The 16,657-nt window shown below is 38.1% G+C and overlaps 2 protein-coding genes across 11 annotated transcripts in view; both read right to left on the bottom strand.

Moving 5' to 3' along the window:
* Positions 1-12,268, bottom strand: part of CDK7 (cyclin dependent kinase 7) — a 62,305-nt gene extending 50,037 nt beyond the window's left edge. For 2 of the 10 annotated variants that reach the window (XM_060635622.3, XM_060635621.3), the window contains exons 1-5: positions 11,688-12,254; positions 11,293-11,352; positions 3,593-3,626; positions 2,622-2,689; positions 1,598-1,666 (exon numbers count right to left, since the gene is read on the bottom strand). In XM_060635622.3, coding sequence (XP_060491605.1) covers positions 1,598-1,666; positions 2,622-2,689; positions 3,593-3,626; positions 11,293-11,352; positions 11,688-11,753 — 297 coding nt within the window. In that variant the 5' untranslated portion in view covers positions 11,754-12,254. Of the gene's footprint in view, positions 1-1,597; positions 1,667-2,621; positions 2,690-3,592; positions 3,655-11,292; positions 11,353-11,687 lie in introns of all 10 variants that reach the window. The other 8 variants (XM_078449184.2, XM_060635627.3, XM_060635628.3 and 5 more) reach the window with 8 other exon arrangements.
* Positions 12,269-15,314: 3,046 nt separating this feature from the next.
* The window catches only part of KGD4 (alpha-ketoglutarate dehydrogenase subunit 4), a 12,232-nt gene continuing 10,889 nt past the window's right edge, over positions 15,315-16,657 (bottom strand). Inside the window, exon 4 of the mRNA XM_078449205.2 lies at positions 15,315-16,529. Within this exon, the coding sequence (XP_078305331.1) occupies positions 16,512-16,529 (18 nt within the window). The 3' untranslated portion in view covers positions 15,315-16,511. The remainder of the gene's footprint in view (positions 16,530-16,657) is intronic.

Raw genomic sequence — 16,657 nt, forward strand, 5'->3', positions numbered from 1 at the left:
GGAAAGTGGCAGGATACAAAATCAATATAGAGAAATCTGTTGCATATCTAAACACTAATATGGAAGTAGCAGAAAGAAAAATTAACAGAACAATCCCATTTGCAAAAACAAAAAAAGAAATCAGATTCAGGTAAAATATGCCCCTTTTGGTGCATAGTTCCATGAGTTTTAACAAACATATCCAGTTGTGTAATCACTACCATAATCAAGATAAGAGTTCTATAACCCTCACTCCCACCCCCAATTGCCTCAGGCCCCACTGTACCCAGTACTTCCCTCCACTCCAATCCTGGCCACAACTGATCCAATTTCTATTCCTTTAGTTTTGCCTTTGCCATAATATCACATAAATAGAATCATATAATACACAGCCTTTCGAACCTGGGTTCTTTCATTTAGTACAATGCATTTGAGATTTCTCTATACTGTTGCTTAATTGAGTAGTTAATTTCTTTTTATTCCCGAAAAGTATTCCATTATATAGATATACCACAGTTTGTTTATATATTCACTAGACAAAAGTGAGTACTGGATTGTTTCCAATTTGGGCAATAATGAATAAAGCTAAACATCTGTGTACCAACTGATTTCTGTGTAGACAGGTTTTTGTTTCTCTTGAATGCCTAGCAGTGGTATTGCGAGATCGTACTTTATGTGTGTATTTAACTGTTTAAGAAACTGCCAAACTATTTTCCAAACTGGCTGTGTACCATTTTGCATTCTCACCAGCAGCATATGAGACTTTCAGTTGTTCAACATCCCTGGATTGTCAATTTTTGAGATTCAATTAAGAAAAACCGTAACATTTTAATTTCTCAAAAACAAAAATTTGGCTTTCAAAAAGATGATATTCTGTAATAATATGGAAATTCTGAAAGACCTGATACTCATTTATCTAAAAATAATGTCAATAAAGTATAGGGAACTTGGTCAACAAAAATGCTTTGAAATCCAAATCTCTGTATCTAACACTGGGAATATGGCTAAATGACTCAAAAGATCTTTCACTTAAGAATACTCGGGCACCCGGGTGGCTTAGTCAATTAAGCGACCAACTTCAGCTCAGGTCATGATCTCAAGGTCTGTGAGTTTGAGCCCTGTGTCGGATTCTGCACTGACAGTGTAGAGCCTGGAGCCGGCTTTGGATTCTGTGTATCCTTCTCTCTGCCCCTCCCCCACTCACACTCTGTCTCTGTCTCTCTGTGTCCCAAAAATAAATAAACATTAAAAGAAAAAAAAAAGAGTACATTCACATTTAGGGGTGCCTGGGTGGCTTAGTCAATTAAGCGTCTGATTTCTGATTGTGACTTAGGTCATGATCTCACAGTTGTGAGACTGAGCCCCAAGTAGAGCTTTCAGCTGGCTCTGGAGCCCACTTGAGATTCTCTATCTCCCTCTCCATCTGACTCTACCCTGTGTGCTCAAACACAAATGCTCTCTCTCTCTGTCATTCTGGTGGGGGCGGGGGAGTACATTCACGTTTCAACAAAATTAAGCATTCCTTTGACTAACAGTATCTTTAAACACAGAAAATAAACATTTAGGTTCTCTTTTGATTTAGAGAGAAAAAAAATTTCTCTACGAATCTTAATCTTACCTCCAGATCAGTTTCCATAAAATCAAAGACAAGGCTAATATTAGATTTATGTCCAAACGCATCAAGGAGCTGCAAAGCAGTATTAAAAAAAAAAAGATCAAAATCTGATTCTCTATTAAATACTTGAAAATTATACCAACCAAAGTAGTTTCAAAAAATTTAAACTAGCATTGGACTGCTGATATTTCCCTGTTAAATTTGAATTATTTTATTAAATTTGACATTTATCCTTTTTTCCCCCCTAGGAATTAGTACTTTGAAGCACAAAAATACTAAACTTTAATATTTTTAAAAAGTCACTAGAAGTCCCTGCGTGGCTCAGTTGGTTAAGTGTCTGACTCTTGATTTCAGCTCAGATCATGATTTCAGGGTCATGAGATCCAGCCTCGCATCAGGTTCTGTGCTGAGCATGGAGCCTGCTTGAGAATATCTATCTACCCCTCTCCTGCTCACGTGCTCTCTCTCTCTAATAAATAAACAAACATTTTTTAAAAAGTCACTAACTACTTAAATTCTCCTCCAAAATTTTCAGTTATAATTAAGAAATCATTAATGAAAATCTCACCTCAGTCTCTAATTCAGAAAAATTACCATGCTCAGTATTTAAGAAAATCCTATAAATAGCAGTGGCAGCTATAATTCATTATATGCCATCTCTATGCCAGGCACTATTTTCCAGGTACTTTGCACACATTCAATAAATTAACTAGTCTCACAACAACCCTATGAGGTAGAAATTATGGCACAGAGTTGTAGGGAGCTTACTCAAGCTTATGCATGTTAGAGCTCTCTAGGCTTCAAAATAATTTTTGACAAAATTAAATTTATTTCATCAGTTGTACGGTTTTAAAGACACTGCCCCCAGTTCAATTAGAACAAAAAATACATTTCGGCATGATAAACTTTTAAGCTTTTTTACAAGGCTCACCTAAAACAACTCATCTTGCTGAGCCTTCAATCAACAACTACCACATTCAGAAATGGCAGGGTCCCATATCCCAGAAACAACGTAGATCATACTCACACCAATTATATTAGGATGACTTAGCTCCTGTAATAATTTTATCTCTCTTAAGGCTGTTCTATTTATACCTATATAAAAAAGCAGAGCAAAATGTGAAAAGCAATTCTGAAGTCTCATATCTTCTTACAAACATATTTTTTGGGGAAAGGTTAGTCTTTCGGGGAATAGATATGCATATTCTACAGAAAAATAAGGGCTACTTTGCCAATTTTTATGACATCTGGTTTTCTTTTATACTGCTTTATTTTGAAACTAGCTTCACACAGACTATGATAAATGATGACAAAAAGTATTCACTTTGCAGCATATCACTTTAGAAGACTGCTGGAATAACAGGTGTCGGCTTGTAACATGAAGGCAATATGTCAAGAGCTTCCTCCTTCTTACATTATGAATATTAGCAACAGATTCTTGATGGTAACAGCAAAACAGTGGTAAGACAGTATCTTTCCCAAAACAAAAGATAGAATTCCTAATTTAAAATAAGATCTGGTACTAGCTGTTAAATAGATGATGGATCCTTTTTATAAAAACTAGTTCTCGATGACTAAATAAGACTTAACACTATAGCACACAAGGGTGTGGAAGGGATAAAGATATTTTCCTCCATACATTTATTCCAGAGAGTTTTCTGTACTTCTATGAAGTTATATCCTGAATTTTTAAAGTAATTAAAAGCTAAGACAAAGAATAAACTGCTTACAACAACACGTTGAACAGTAATGAAGGCTGCAAGACAAGCCACTGATAAATAACTTTGCTATGTTCCATTTACTCAGATGACTTGAGTGACTTACATGACTCTTAACAACCAAATGGTGGATATCACCGATATCCTGTCTCTATCCTGAGTCCACTCTTCTAGCACCCTGCAAAAACTCTACCCAGAGCCACTTAGAACACTAATACTTGAACTTCCTCAGTGAGAAGAAACACTTATCCTGTTTGGTCAGATTACATTAAATACTCACCATCTTTAGCTTCTGATCTATGTCCAAGTTTAATCTGGTAGAGGGGGAAAAAAAAACAAACACTAAAAATGTGTTAAATTATTTTAGACTTCATGCATAAAATACAAACACTTAAAATACATAGCCACAGTAAAAACATGTAGCAACTTACATGTAGCTAGTAAGCAAGAAGAGAGTCCAAATCACGAATTTGAAAAGCAAAATTAACAATATAAGAAAAGGATCAAGTACCTACCATTCCTCACTCTTTAAGTTTTTAAGTTATACATTCAAATAATGGACTTAAGAAAATAAATGTCTCCTGTATCTTTGCAAGATTAAATGTGGAAAAGTAACTGAGGGCATCCTGATTAACAAACAAAAATATCACTTCAAGGTAGCCTATTTGGGAGGAAATACATAACATATAAACATAAAATAACATGTTTTAAAAAAATGTTTATGTATTTTTTTTTGAGACAGAGGGCCCACGCAAGTGGGGGAGGGGCAGAGAGAGGAAGACAAAGGATTCAAAGGCTGCTACATGCTGACAGCAGTGAGCCCAATATAGGGCGTAAACTCAAGATGCACGAGACCATGACCTGCGCCAAAGTCGGATGCTCAACCAACCAAATAAGCAACCCTGGCGCCTCTAAAGTAACATGTTTATTAATATGCCCAATAATATGCTCTTAGGGAAACAGTTTCTAAAAAGCAAAATTACAAATTAGGAATACAAAAAATGGTTTAACTGTTGTTACCATTAATAAGTGTAACAATAAAAAAATAAGTATAACAAATTGCATTAATAGGTTCAGGCTTACACCAGTCTCTTACTCACTGCTTTATACAATGACTAAATGCAATCAAGAATACTAAAAAACAAAACAAAACAAAATAAAAAAGAACTACTTCTGAAAAAGCTATTGTACCTAAAAAACTAAATACAAACTGATTGAGGCCACTGTGGAAAACAGTACAGAAGTTCCTCAAAAAATTAAAAATACAATTACCACAGGATCCAGTAATTTCACTACTGGGTATTTACCTACCTAAAGAATATGAAAACACTAATTCAAAAAGATATATGCACCCCTGTGTTAACTGCAACATTATTTACAAAAGCCCAACAAAAGCAACTCAAGTGCCCAAGTGTCCATCTACAGATGAATAATAGATAAAGATGTGGTACATATATTCACAATAGACTATTACTCGGCCACAAAAAAGAAAAGAACGAAATCTTGCCATTTACAACAACATGGATGGATCTAGAGGCTATAACACTAAGTGAAATAAGTAAGAGAAAGACAAATACCGTATGATTTCTCTCATACGTGGAATTTAAGAAGCAAAACAAACTCAAATAAAAAAGGAGACAAACCAAGAAACAGACTCTTAACTACAGAGAACAAAGAGGGAAGGTAGAGAGAATGGGTGAAATAGGTTAAGGGGATTAAGAGTACACTTATGATAAACTGTGAGTTACATATAGAATTGTTGAGTCACTATATTGTACATCAGAAACTAATGTAACACTGTATGTTAGCCATACTGGAATTAAAAAAATAAGATTCTTGATAATGATAAAAAATATAGATTAAAAGACATAGAAAGACATCTCCCTAGAATACTACAGACACAACTTTTTACATAAAGATAGACTAGTATAGCATCAAAAAACATAAGGCACTTTAGGAATAAATCTAACAACAGATGTGCTAAGCCTTCCAAAACTAAATTATAAAAGAATATTAAAACATGCTTAAAAATGAGACCAAAATAAACAAATGCCACATTCATGGACAGCAAAACTCAGTACTATCATAAATATACCAAATACATAAATTTTCTTTAAGTTCAATGCAACCAAATCCAAATCTCAACAACATTTTTTAAAGAACAGTGACAGGGGCACCTGGGTGTCTCAGTCGTTTAAGTGTCTGACTTCAGCTCAGGTCATGAACTCACAGCTCATGAGTTCAAGCCCCACATAGGGCTCTGTGCTGACACCTCAGAGCCTGGAGCCTGCTTCGGATTCTGTCTCCTTCTCTCTCTGTTCCACCTCCGCTGGAGCTCTGCTTCTCTCTCTCTCTCTCCCAAAAATAAATAAAGATTACAAAAATTTAAAAAAGAAAGAAAGAAAGAAAGAAAGAAAGAAAGAAAGAAAGAAAGGAAGAAAGAAAAAGAAGACAAATCGATTCTAAATTCTACATGGGATATTAAGGAGCTAAGAACAATTTTAAAAATTATTAATTTTCTGGATTAAAAAAAATTTTTTTTAATTTATTTTTGAGAGAAAGAGACAGAGCAAGCAAGGGAGGGACAGAGAGAGAGGGAGACACAGAATCTGAAACAGGCTCCAGGCTCTGAGGTGTCAGCACAGAGGTGGACGTGGGGCTTGAACTCATGAACCACGAGATCACCACCTGAGCCGAAGTCTGACACTTAACCGACTGAGCCAGGAAGGTGCCCCCAAAATTATTACATTTTCCAACCACAGGAAAAATACATTAGTTTCATGAAGTCATCTACTTCATCACCCAGATTAAACAATTATCAGTATTTTGCCACACTTATTTCATTATTATTATTTTTAAAATGTTTACTTTTTTTAATGTTTGAGAGAGAGACAAAGCGCGAGTGGTAGAGGGGCACAGATAGAGGGAGAAAGAATCCGAAGCAGGCTCCAGGCTCCGAGCATTCAGCACAGAGCCCAATGCCAGGCTCAAACTCAAGAACTTCAACATCACGACTTGAAGCCAAAGTCAGAGACTTAACCAACTGAGCCACCCAGGTGCCTCAATGTTTATTTGTGAGAAAGAGAGAGAGAGTATGCTAGCGCATGCAGGTGGTGGAAGGGCAGAGAGGGAAACAGAGGATTCCAAGCAGGCTCCATGCTGACAGCAGAGAGCCCAACATGGGGCTCGAACTCGCCAACCATGAGATCATGATCTCAACCAAGTTGGATGCTCAACCTACTGAGCCACTCAGGTGACCCTCACTTACTACATCATTAATCTCTGCCCCCCTTTCTGTTGGCTAAAATGTTTTAAAACAAACCTCACATTTCATGTCATTTCATCCCCAGGTACTTAAGTAGGCACCTCTAAAATAGACATTTTCTTACATATGCAAAATGCTATTTCATACCTACAAAATTATTAATAATGCCTCAGCACCATGTAATATCTAATTCATATCAAATTCTGATTGTCAGAAATTTCCCAAATGGCAGATAAAGTAGACAAGGTAATTTTGAAGAAAAACAGGTATGTGCAACTTACCAGATTTCAAGCCTTTTTATAAGGCAGTAATAATTAAAGACACTATAGTACTTGAGCAAGGATGGAAAAAAATCAATCAATGGAAAAAAAGTACGGTGCCCGGAAACAGATCCAAGTATATAATGGAACATGGCACTACAACTAAATGCAGAACTTCGTGTTACAACTCACCAGGAAAAGGACAGACTATCAATTATGCTGGGTCAGCAAGGAAAAAAATACTGGATCCTCATATTACACAAAATAGAAAAATTAACTCCAGATGGAACAAAGACCTAAGTGTGAAAAGCAGTATTTTAAAATATTTAGAAAATAGAATCCTTTACAAACTGGAGGTTGGCAAGCATACAAAATGGAAACCCATGAAGGAAAAAAATGGACAAATTCAACCAGAACAGAATTCTAAATTTCTGTGCTTCAGAAGATACCGTATATAAACTAAAAGTCTAGTCGAAGACTGGGAGATGATATCTGTAGTTCGTATTTTTGACAAAGGGTCAATGCCCAGAATATATAAAGAATTCCACCAAATCAACAGGAAGGAAAAAATGTAAGCAAGCTAACAGAAAAACTCATAGGAGAAAGTCTAAAAAGTTAATAAAACTAAGAAAGGATGATCAATCTAACTGGTAATCAGAGAAATTGAAACAATTATTTTAAACAATTAATTTAAACAATCATATACTATTTCTTTTTTTGTTGTTTTTTTGTTTTTTTTTAATCATATACTATTTCTGATGCAGGTAATTGACAAATGTTGTAAAATCTGACAATACAAATATGATAAGAATGTGGGGAGGAGGTCAAACTAGTCCAACCACTTTGAAGAGCAATCTAACAATATGTGGTGAGGCTGATGCTATATATTCCCTAAAAGAATAATAATTCATAGTTGGCTTCAAATAAGGACATATTCTCTAAAGAAACTCACATGAATAGGATATAGACATATGAATGTCTATAGGGCTATTTTAAGGGAAAACATAAAGACAACAAAACAGCCTAAATGTTTATCAACAAGAATTTGGATGGGCAAATTTTACTGTAGTCATATGATGAAATCTAATCACCAATGATCATAAATAAACCAGATCTACAGTATCCATGTAGAAGATTTCAGAAATAATGCTGCATCAGAAAAACAAACTGCTAAAGAAAATTTATATATGGGGGGTTAGGCAGGCAGGCAGCCAGCCAGCAAGTAAACAAAATACTCCAAAAGGCCACTAATACAGGATTGGTTAAATAAATTGGGAAACATAAATTCAGTATGGTCTGTTTAAAAAGATGAGGTAGAGATCAATGCTATTTTATAAATTTCAGTAGAAATTAAATATTCCACTTACCTCTATGACATCTTAAAAGTCCAAAATACAATAGGTGAAAGAATACAGAATATTCATTTTTTGTAAAATTAAGCACAAATGTTAGTAAATGAACAAGTAAAAATTTTGAGTGTTGGGAGGGGAAGGTCCAAAAACATCAAATCTATAGCAGAAAGAATGCCTAAAACGAGGTTTGGGGGAGGGGGGGGTCTCAAGAAATAACGATGTAAGCAAATTATTTAATGAAACAGAAATAAGTAAATACCAGAAAGGGGTGCCTGGCTGGCTCAATAGGTGGAACATGTGACTCTTGATCTCAGGGTTGTGAGTTCAAGCCCCAAGTTGGGTGTAGAGATTGCTTAAAAAGAAGCAAATTTTGGGGCCCCCGGGTGGCTTGGTTGGTTAAGCATCCAACTTTGGTTCAGGTCATGATCCCGTGGTTTGTGGGTTTGAGCCCCGCGTCAGGCTCTGGGCTGACAGCTCAGAGCCTGGAGCCTGATTCGGATTCTGTGTCTCACTCTCTCTCTGCCCCTCCCCTACTTGCACTCTGTCTCTCTCGCTCTCTTTTATCAAAAATAAATAAACATTAAAAAAAAAAAAAAAAGTAAATACCAGAGGCAAATTATAGGAGTTGAAAGTGATTGCTCCAAGGAGTGAAAAACAGGGCTAGAAGAGTCAAGCACCTTAAAAAGCCTTGGCCTTTTATTTTAAAACCACAAAGATGTATTATTGGAAATAAAAATTAAATGTAAAGGAGCACCTGTCTGGTTCAGTAGGAAAAGCATGTAACTCCTGATCCTGGGATGGTGAGTCAAGCCTTATACTTACTGGCTGGCAGAAATTACTTAAACATGATATTAAAAGAATAAATGTACGGGGCACTTGGGTGGCCCAGTCGGTTGAGCATCTGACTCCTGATTTTGGCTCAGGTCTTTATCCCGATGTAGTGGAATCGAGTCCTGCACCGGGCTCCACACTGAGAGTGGAGCCTGCATAAGACATTTTCTCTCTCTCTCTCTCTCCCACTGCCCCTCTCCCTTGCTCTCTCGCTCTCTCTCTCTCTCAAAATTAAAGAAATAATAAATAAAAGAAGATTCCACTGTGAGTCACCGTCAAGGGGTAAAAGTCTATCAAAGAGAAACAGGATGGATTTTAAATCCTAACTTACGTTAAAAACAAGCAAAAAAAACCCCAAACGAAACAAACCCCACTAGGATTTTCAGACAACACAGAACTCAATATACTAACACTAAAGGAATTATATCAGTCTGGTTAATCATTTTTATTTTTTATTTATAGTTTTTAATGTCTTATTTTATTTTTGAGAGAGAGCATGTATGCGTGAGCACGGGAGCATGAGAGAGAGAGAGAGAGAGAGAGAGAGAGAGAGAGAGAGAAAGACGATCCAAAGCAGGTTCTGCACTGACAGCAGAGAGCCCACAGGGGTTCAAACTCACAAACCATGAGATCATGACCTAAGCTGAAGTTGGACGCTTAAGTGACTGAGCCACCCAGGCACCCCAGGTTAATACATTTTTAATAAATATCTACAAAACTACTGGCAACAGACCAAAGTATTATTTGAGTGGAAGTAGACACACAATAAGTTGATAGATAAGAGGACTTCAGATTTTGATAAATGTTATGAAGATAACGGAGAAATATGGCAAAGAAGACAAGGGTGACCAGTGAAGGCCTCTATGTGGAACAGACATGTGAGTGAGTTTTCAAGATTAGGAATCAGTCATGCCAAGTTTTAGAGGAAAAATATGCTAACCAGAAGGCAGCATATGATGCTGCAATGATCCTGGGAACGAACTGAATTTAATGTGTTCAAGGGACAGAAAGGTCAGTGGGGCTAGAATATAGTGAACCACGGGTAGAAATAAAAACATAACTTCAGAAAGGGTCAGAATAGATTAGGCTTTTACACAGGAATAGCTACAGTGCTGGATTACAGAACATAAATTGGGAAATGAAGCGGAGAGAAGCCAGAAAAAGTGAAAAGACAAAAATAGCAAAAATAACTGTGCAAAGGGAGATAGGAAGTCAGGCATTAAATGAATCAGGGGGATATGCTTCAAAGGAGTTAGGAATTTTGAATGAGAAACAGATTCAAACAGCAACAGGAACAATAAGAAGGTGGAGATCACCTCCCCCAACAGGCCCTGAAATGTGACAACAGCCTCTCTTTCAGAGGGTTACTGATTTCAGTAGCACAGGAAAGAACACGCAACCTGGCATCAAAACACCTGGATTGAAATTCTAGTTTTATCAGTTAGGATCTGTGTCAGCTTGACGAGTTAATCTTTCTTAGCTCAGGCATCTCAAGTATTATATAGGGATACTTTATTTCACATGGCTATTTTGAAGACTAAAAGAAAAAACCTAAGTGAAAGTGCCTGACATGTAGAAAATAAGCTAAATATGACTGAAGTTTCTTGAATGAATCCAAGTCAAAAAGCTACAAAAATAATTTTTTTAAATGATAATGATAATGCTCGTAAAAGCCTTACATGGAAAATCTGTACACAGAAAATACAGATGAGGGGCGCCTGGCGGGGGGCGGGGGCGGTTCAGACCATTAAGCTGTAGGACTTGATTGTGGCTCAGGTCATGATCACACGCTTTGTGAGTTCGAATCTGCTGACAGTACAGAGTCTACTTGAGATTCTTTTTCTCCCTCTCTCTGACCCTCCTCCCCCTCTCAAAATAAACTTAATAAAAAAAAAAAAGAAAGAAAATACAGACGATGCACAAAATGGATGCAGGTGTGGCAGAAACGGTGACCTGGGAAGATAAGGATATTAAAATAGTTCTAAGGACCCAACAGATGAGTCCTTGTCCCCCTTACCCACGTCTGAGTTTAAAAAGCAAACGTAACGTACAGCTTCCTCTTTATTTCAACTAATGGAACAACAACAAAAAACTAGTTCAACCGAGTTCCATCTTGGAACACAAAATACTAATAAATTCTACCTTCCCCGAAAATGACATAAATAACTCCTCATGAGCAGAGTACGGTCAGGAGTAGTAAAAAGCCCATGCAAGAGCTCACACACACAGATATGCTCAGAGACTCCAGGAAAAATAACAGACGGTAACTCACTTTCTTAATGGCGACAATTTGGTTGGTGTTCTTGTCTCTGGCCTTGTAAACCGTGGCAAACTACAGAGAAAAGCAGAAACAATCTAAGTTCGTGGGGGCTCTTTTGTGTTTGCCTTGTCACTTTTTCAGATCTGGAGAAGCAAACACCCCACGGCTGTTGAAGATGCGCGGCTGCTTGAAACGTGGTGAGGTGATAAACTGCCCGTTCCAGTCTATTCTTCAGAAAGGGAGGACCACTCGGGAGCTCTCCTCTAGGGTACACACACGGGCCGACTCGCCCAAAAAGAAGGAGAAGCCAGGCCAGTCCTCTGACTTCCACCAGAAAACGTGCGAGTGTGTCAGGCGGCTCCGCGCTCTCGGCTCAGGTCCCCCCGAATCCCGCCCGGGAACCTCACCTGTCCCTCCCCGAGGAAGTCCAGTTTTTCATAACGCTTTGCTCGCGACTTCACGTCCACCGCCATCCGTCGCACGAAACCCGACTCCAACTGTAAAGGGCGAGCTCCCGAGACAGCAGGAATTTAAAGCTACCTTAGAGCCTCCAACAACCACTTCCGTTGACGGGGAGCCGACGCTTTACTAGCTCCGCCCCTACTTCCGGTTTGAGCTGGAAGCGGCTAAATCCGGCCAGAGCTTCCCCTACGGAAGCTGCACGAGTCAGGCCTGTTGGCGTTTCCGCGTAGTCCGCGCCGCGCCTCGCCACAGCCTGCTGGTCCCGGAAGCGGAATGTTTTAGGTGGTGACTGTAACCCTGTTACGGTTTTAAGTTAGATATTTCCTTCACTACCGGAGACAGGTCAGCGTTCTGCTACGATGTTCTGAGTTCGGGGCTTAATGTATGAGTGTGGAAGGCTTGACCTCTTTATTCCGAATCTCGCTTTCTGGTAATTGCGCAAGGGCGTCAGGGCGCCACGGTTGCTATGGACGCCTAGCGTCGCAATCTCAGGTTACTTAGAAGAGAATCCAGTTCCTTAGGGCTGGCCAAGTGGCGTTCTTACTTCAGTCCTTTGTAAAGAAGCACTACCGGGAGAAAAAATTCCAAGTCAGCTGAAGAATTTTGTACTGTGGAACAGACATCTGATCATCGGTTTTCTACTTTGTAGAATGGAAATAGGATACATCATAAGTGGTTTTGAAGAGTAAATCAGATATCCAGAAAGTTTAGACATAGTAGGTGCTTGTTAGCTGTGAGCAGTACTCAACCTTGATTCGCACAAGTTTTCAACACATTAATTCACTATTCAGCGAATGTATATTGAGTGCTATGTGCCAGGGTCTGAGAAATCAGGAGGGAAAAGGACAAGGAACCATGCTTTCCAATGGAAGGAGATAAAATATGGTACACAGAATTCAGTCCTATAGAGATAATAAAGCAGGAAAAGGGATATAGTAGGGCTTGCAGTTTTAAATAGGTGTTAAAAGGGGCGCCTGGGTGGCTCAGTCGGTTAAGCTTCCGACTTCAGCTCAGGTCGTGATCTCTCAGTCCGTGAGTTCGAGCCCCGCGTCGGGCTCTGTGCTGACGGCTCAGAGCCTGGAGCCTGTTTCAGATTCTGTGTCTCCCTCTCTCTGACTCTCCCCCATTCATGCTCTGTCTCTCTCTGTCTCAAAAATAAAAACAAAGGTTAAAAAAAAATTAAATAGATGTTAAAAGACATCACTGAAAAGACACTGCCAAAAAAAAAAAAAAAAAAAGCCACTGTAGAGTTTTCAGCAAAGTAATGTGATCTGATTGTTTTAAAGTTCACTATGGCCCTTTACATTGACAGCAGTACAGACTTAAAGGGGCAAGAAAAAAATCAAGGCCTGTGAAAGAATTATTGCAGTAAGCTATGTAAGGTGGTATCATTTTGGCTTCTAGCCAATAAGATTTACTGACAGCCTGGATATGGGTTGTGGGGGGAGGAAAAACAAAACAGTAATTCCAAGGTTTTGAGCTGGAGCATTTGTTGTTTCTAAGAGTTGCGAATATTCAGAGTTGAAAAAGGCAGAATACCAACACTCATAATTTAGTCAAGGTAATGTAAAGGTTGAGTTCTTGCTCTGGATCTAGACTGCCTGCATTTGAGTACTGGCCCCACAAATATTCAATCACTAGATTTATTACTTGGGCAAAGTATTTACCTTTTGGTTCCTAGTTTCCAACTATTCATTGGGTTGCTGCAAGTCTTAAATGACTTCACATTTCCAAAACCCTTAGAATAGGGTCTGACAGTGCTGTTTGTCATTGCGTAACTATTACTGGTCACCTTCCAGCTCTTTGTCACTTGGGTTTTTATTGAGCTCTGATATGTTCATAGGCAAACTTCTCATACATTACACAAACACACCATCTTTACCATTGTCTCTTAATTGTGTCAAGTCATACCTAATAATATATGGGAATCACAGAATTTAAAGTTCCCTCAAAGTTCCCTCACTTTAATATTAATTTAACCTCACTTGTAGTAGCAATAAGCTAAGTAGTGAGCTAAATGTGATGATACACCTGTGAGGCTAGAGGCTCCAAAGTATATCATGGCATATGAATTGATGATCACATTATACTATGCTGTTGACAAGGTAATTCCTATCTGGGGACATTTTAAGTAGGGTAAAAAGGCAGTTGTTTAGGTCATATTCTGGATTCATTAGGTCACTGTATGCATAAAATACCTTTTGTCATCTGTATAGCATTATACAGTTTAGAAAGCACTTGCACCCATTAGCAATAGCCAGCTTTCATGATGGCCCCAATGAATCTTCCATTCTGTATCAATGCGCTTGTGCAGTCTCCTCTGACAGTGAAACAGGCTGTTCTGTGTGACCTGTAGAATATGACAGAAGTGAGTGTTGTAACTTTTCAGTCTGGATCATAAAAGGCATTGCTCTGCCTGCCTTGCAAGCATAGATCATTTGCTCTGGGGTAAGTCAGCCACCGTATCATGAATTCAATCAGGTAGCCCTGTGAAGAGGCCTATGTGGGGAAGAACTGGGGCCTCCCGCCAACAGCCAGCATCAACTTGCCAGCCACGTGAATGAGCCACTGGAGGTAGATAATCTAGCTCCAGTCAAGCTTCCAGATAACCGCAGTCCTCTCTGGCATCTGATTGCAGCCTCATGAGAGACACTGAGCACAACTGCCAAACCAAACGGTCCAGAATTCCAGACCCAGAGAAACCATGAGCTATTGATTATTGTTGTTTTTAGCCACTACATTTTGGGTATTTAGTCATTAAGTTTTCAATTGCTACAAAGTAATACATACTTTGTATGTACTGATCACTACTGTGATCCCGCCTATCACACTGTATAGTATTGGAGAGGAAAACTGAAAAACTTGAACAAATTCAGCAATTTGCTGATGGTTACACATTTTAAGTGCTTCACTCTGAAATGAAAATACAGGCTATTTAAAGCTAAGCCAGAATTCTTTCTATACTATCCTTGTTGGGAACTCATCCTGTGACACCAACTCCCACTGAATATGCCTTTTTGTCATACTTGTGTTCAAAGATTCTATAAAAGTGATCTATTTTTTCACTGCAACTTTCATGGTAGGATCTGTAGTAAGGTGAACTTCAGACAGTTCTAGTATGGGGTTCCTGACTGCTGGCCCACAGTAGTACACAAATCAGTCTTCGTTACTTGAACCCACTCTGTTTCTGAAAGCAAAAAAAAAATTGTCCTTGGCTTCCTTTTACTGAAATGAAAAAATTACAGAGAGAAAAAAAGAGAATGGTGATATTTTTTAACAAAACTTTCCAAACAGGTTTAAAAAAAAAAAATCATGAATCATGTTATGAATCACCAGAATAGCTTATTGCTACCACCAAATACCAGTCTCATATTTGATAATTGAGATGGGCAATATTTATATTAGGCCACAACCCTGGAATAGTAAAAAGAAAAAAAAAAAGAAAAAAGAAAGAAAAAGTAAAGCTTAATTGGCAGGCAACTGAGCGATACTCAACAATTTGACTCGGTCTATTGCCCACTAGCTACCCTTACTATTAAGGATGACTTCTTTAAAGCATATTCTAGAAATCATTCAAGGTATGGAAGAAAATTTATTTCGCTTTGTGAGGCTTTAGTTTCACAATAATACATACCCTTGGCATTGTAAGACCTTATTAAAGTTTCATAAATTGCCTTAATAAGGTAAATATCTAGGTCGATTTTAAGAGGATTTCAGACATTAAGTTTGAGAAAGTTAGTGGTTATCAGAATTTGCACACATGATGACAATCAAAACAGTAAAATAAATCAAAGAATAAGACTTTCTTAACACCCCTAATAACATAGTAAGTTGCAGTTTCTACTCAATGTTATATGTTTCTATGTTATATTCATTTTCTTCTGAATGTAGGTTACAAATAATCTTTTGTATTAACTTCCAGTTTTACTACCACAAAGTCACCTGTTTTACCTTGGCTGTATTTTTATTATTTAGTGTAGGATATGGTTTTTAAACTAGTTATACTCCAGTAATTTTGTGAATGGAAAAATATAAAGAAAATTAAGAACAAATAATGGAGTCATTCTTTCACTGATCCTCATCCAACTTCAGGAAAATCACTTCCCAAAAGCAGCAATTCTATCTGATAAATCTTTCCATGTCTTAAAAAGAAACTGAGGGGTGCCTGGGTGGCTCAGTAGGTTAAACTTCTGACTCTTGATTTCGGCTCAGGTCATGATTTCATGGTCATGAGACTGAGCCCCACATCAGGCTCCACACTGAGCTTGGAGCCTGATGAAGATTCTCTCCTGAAGATTCTCTCCCTCTGCCACTCCCCCAGTTATGTATGTGCTGGGGAGGGGAGGGGAGGGGAGGGGAGGGGAGGGAGGGAGGGAGGGAGGGAGGGAGGGAGGAAGGAAGGAAGGAAGGAAGGAAGGAAGGAAACTGAAACAAAAGTGAAATTATGGGAAACCTATGACAGTTTACTAGATATTGTGTGCTTTTAATAGCTCAACACTGATAATACTTGATAATCAAGAGTAAATTAATAGGCTACATTTAAAAATGTATACTTTAATAAGTATATAAACAATTAGGTAAGCTTGTGGAGAAGCTGACCAACATACATATATTAGGAGATACAAGTGTCCATCTAAATTTTCTATTTCATTTTTTTTAACAGAATATTTATTCAAGTTGTTTAATGTAGCTTCTCATGTGCCACTTTGGAAGTCCTTTATTGTAAAGACTATTCCTTTGATGGCAAACAGCAGCCACACGGTCAGTGATTATTCCGGACCTCCACGCTGAAAAGGAAAAAATAAAGCAAAAAGATTAGGTTTAAATTTACAGAAGAAATCTTTTCATGGACATTATATAAATTTACACCATTTTAAGCAAATGATCATCAGGTGTTCAATAACAATTTCGGTTT

Source organism: Panthera onca, chromosome A1 (genome assembly GCF_046562875.1).
Source record: "Panthera onca isolate mPanOnc1 chromosome A1, mPanOnc1 haplotype 2, whole genome shotgun sequence".
Taxonomy (NCBI): domain Eukaryota; kingdom Metazoa; phylum Chordata; class Mammalia; order Carnivora; family Felidae; genus Panthera; species Panthera onca.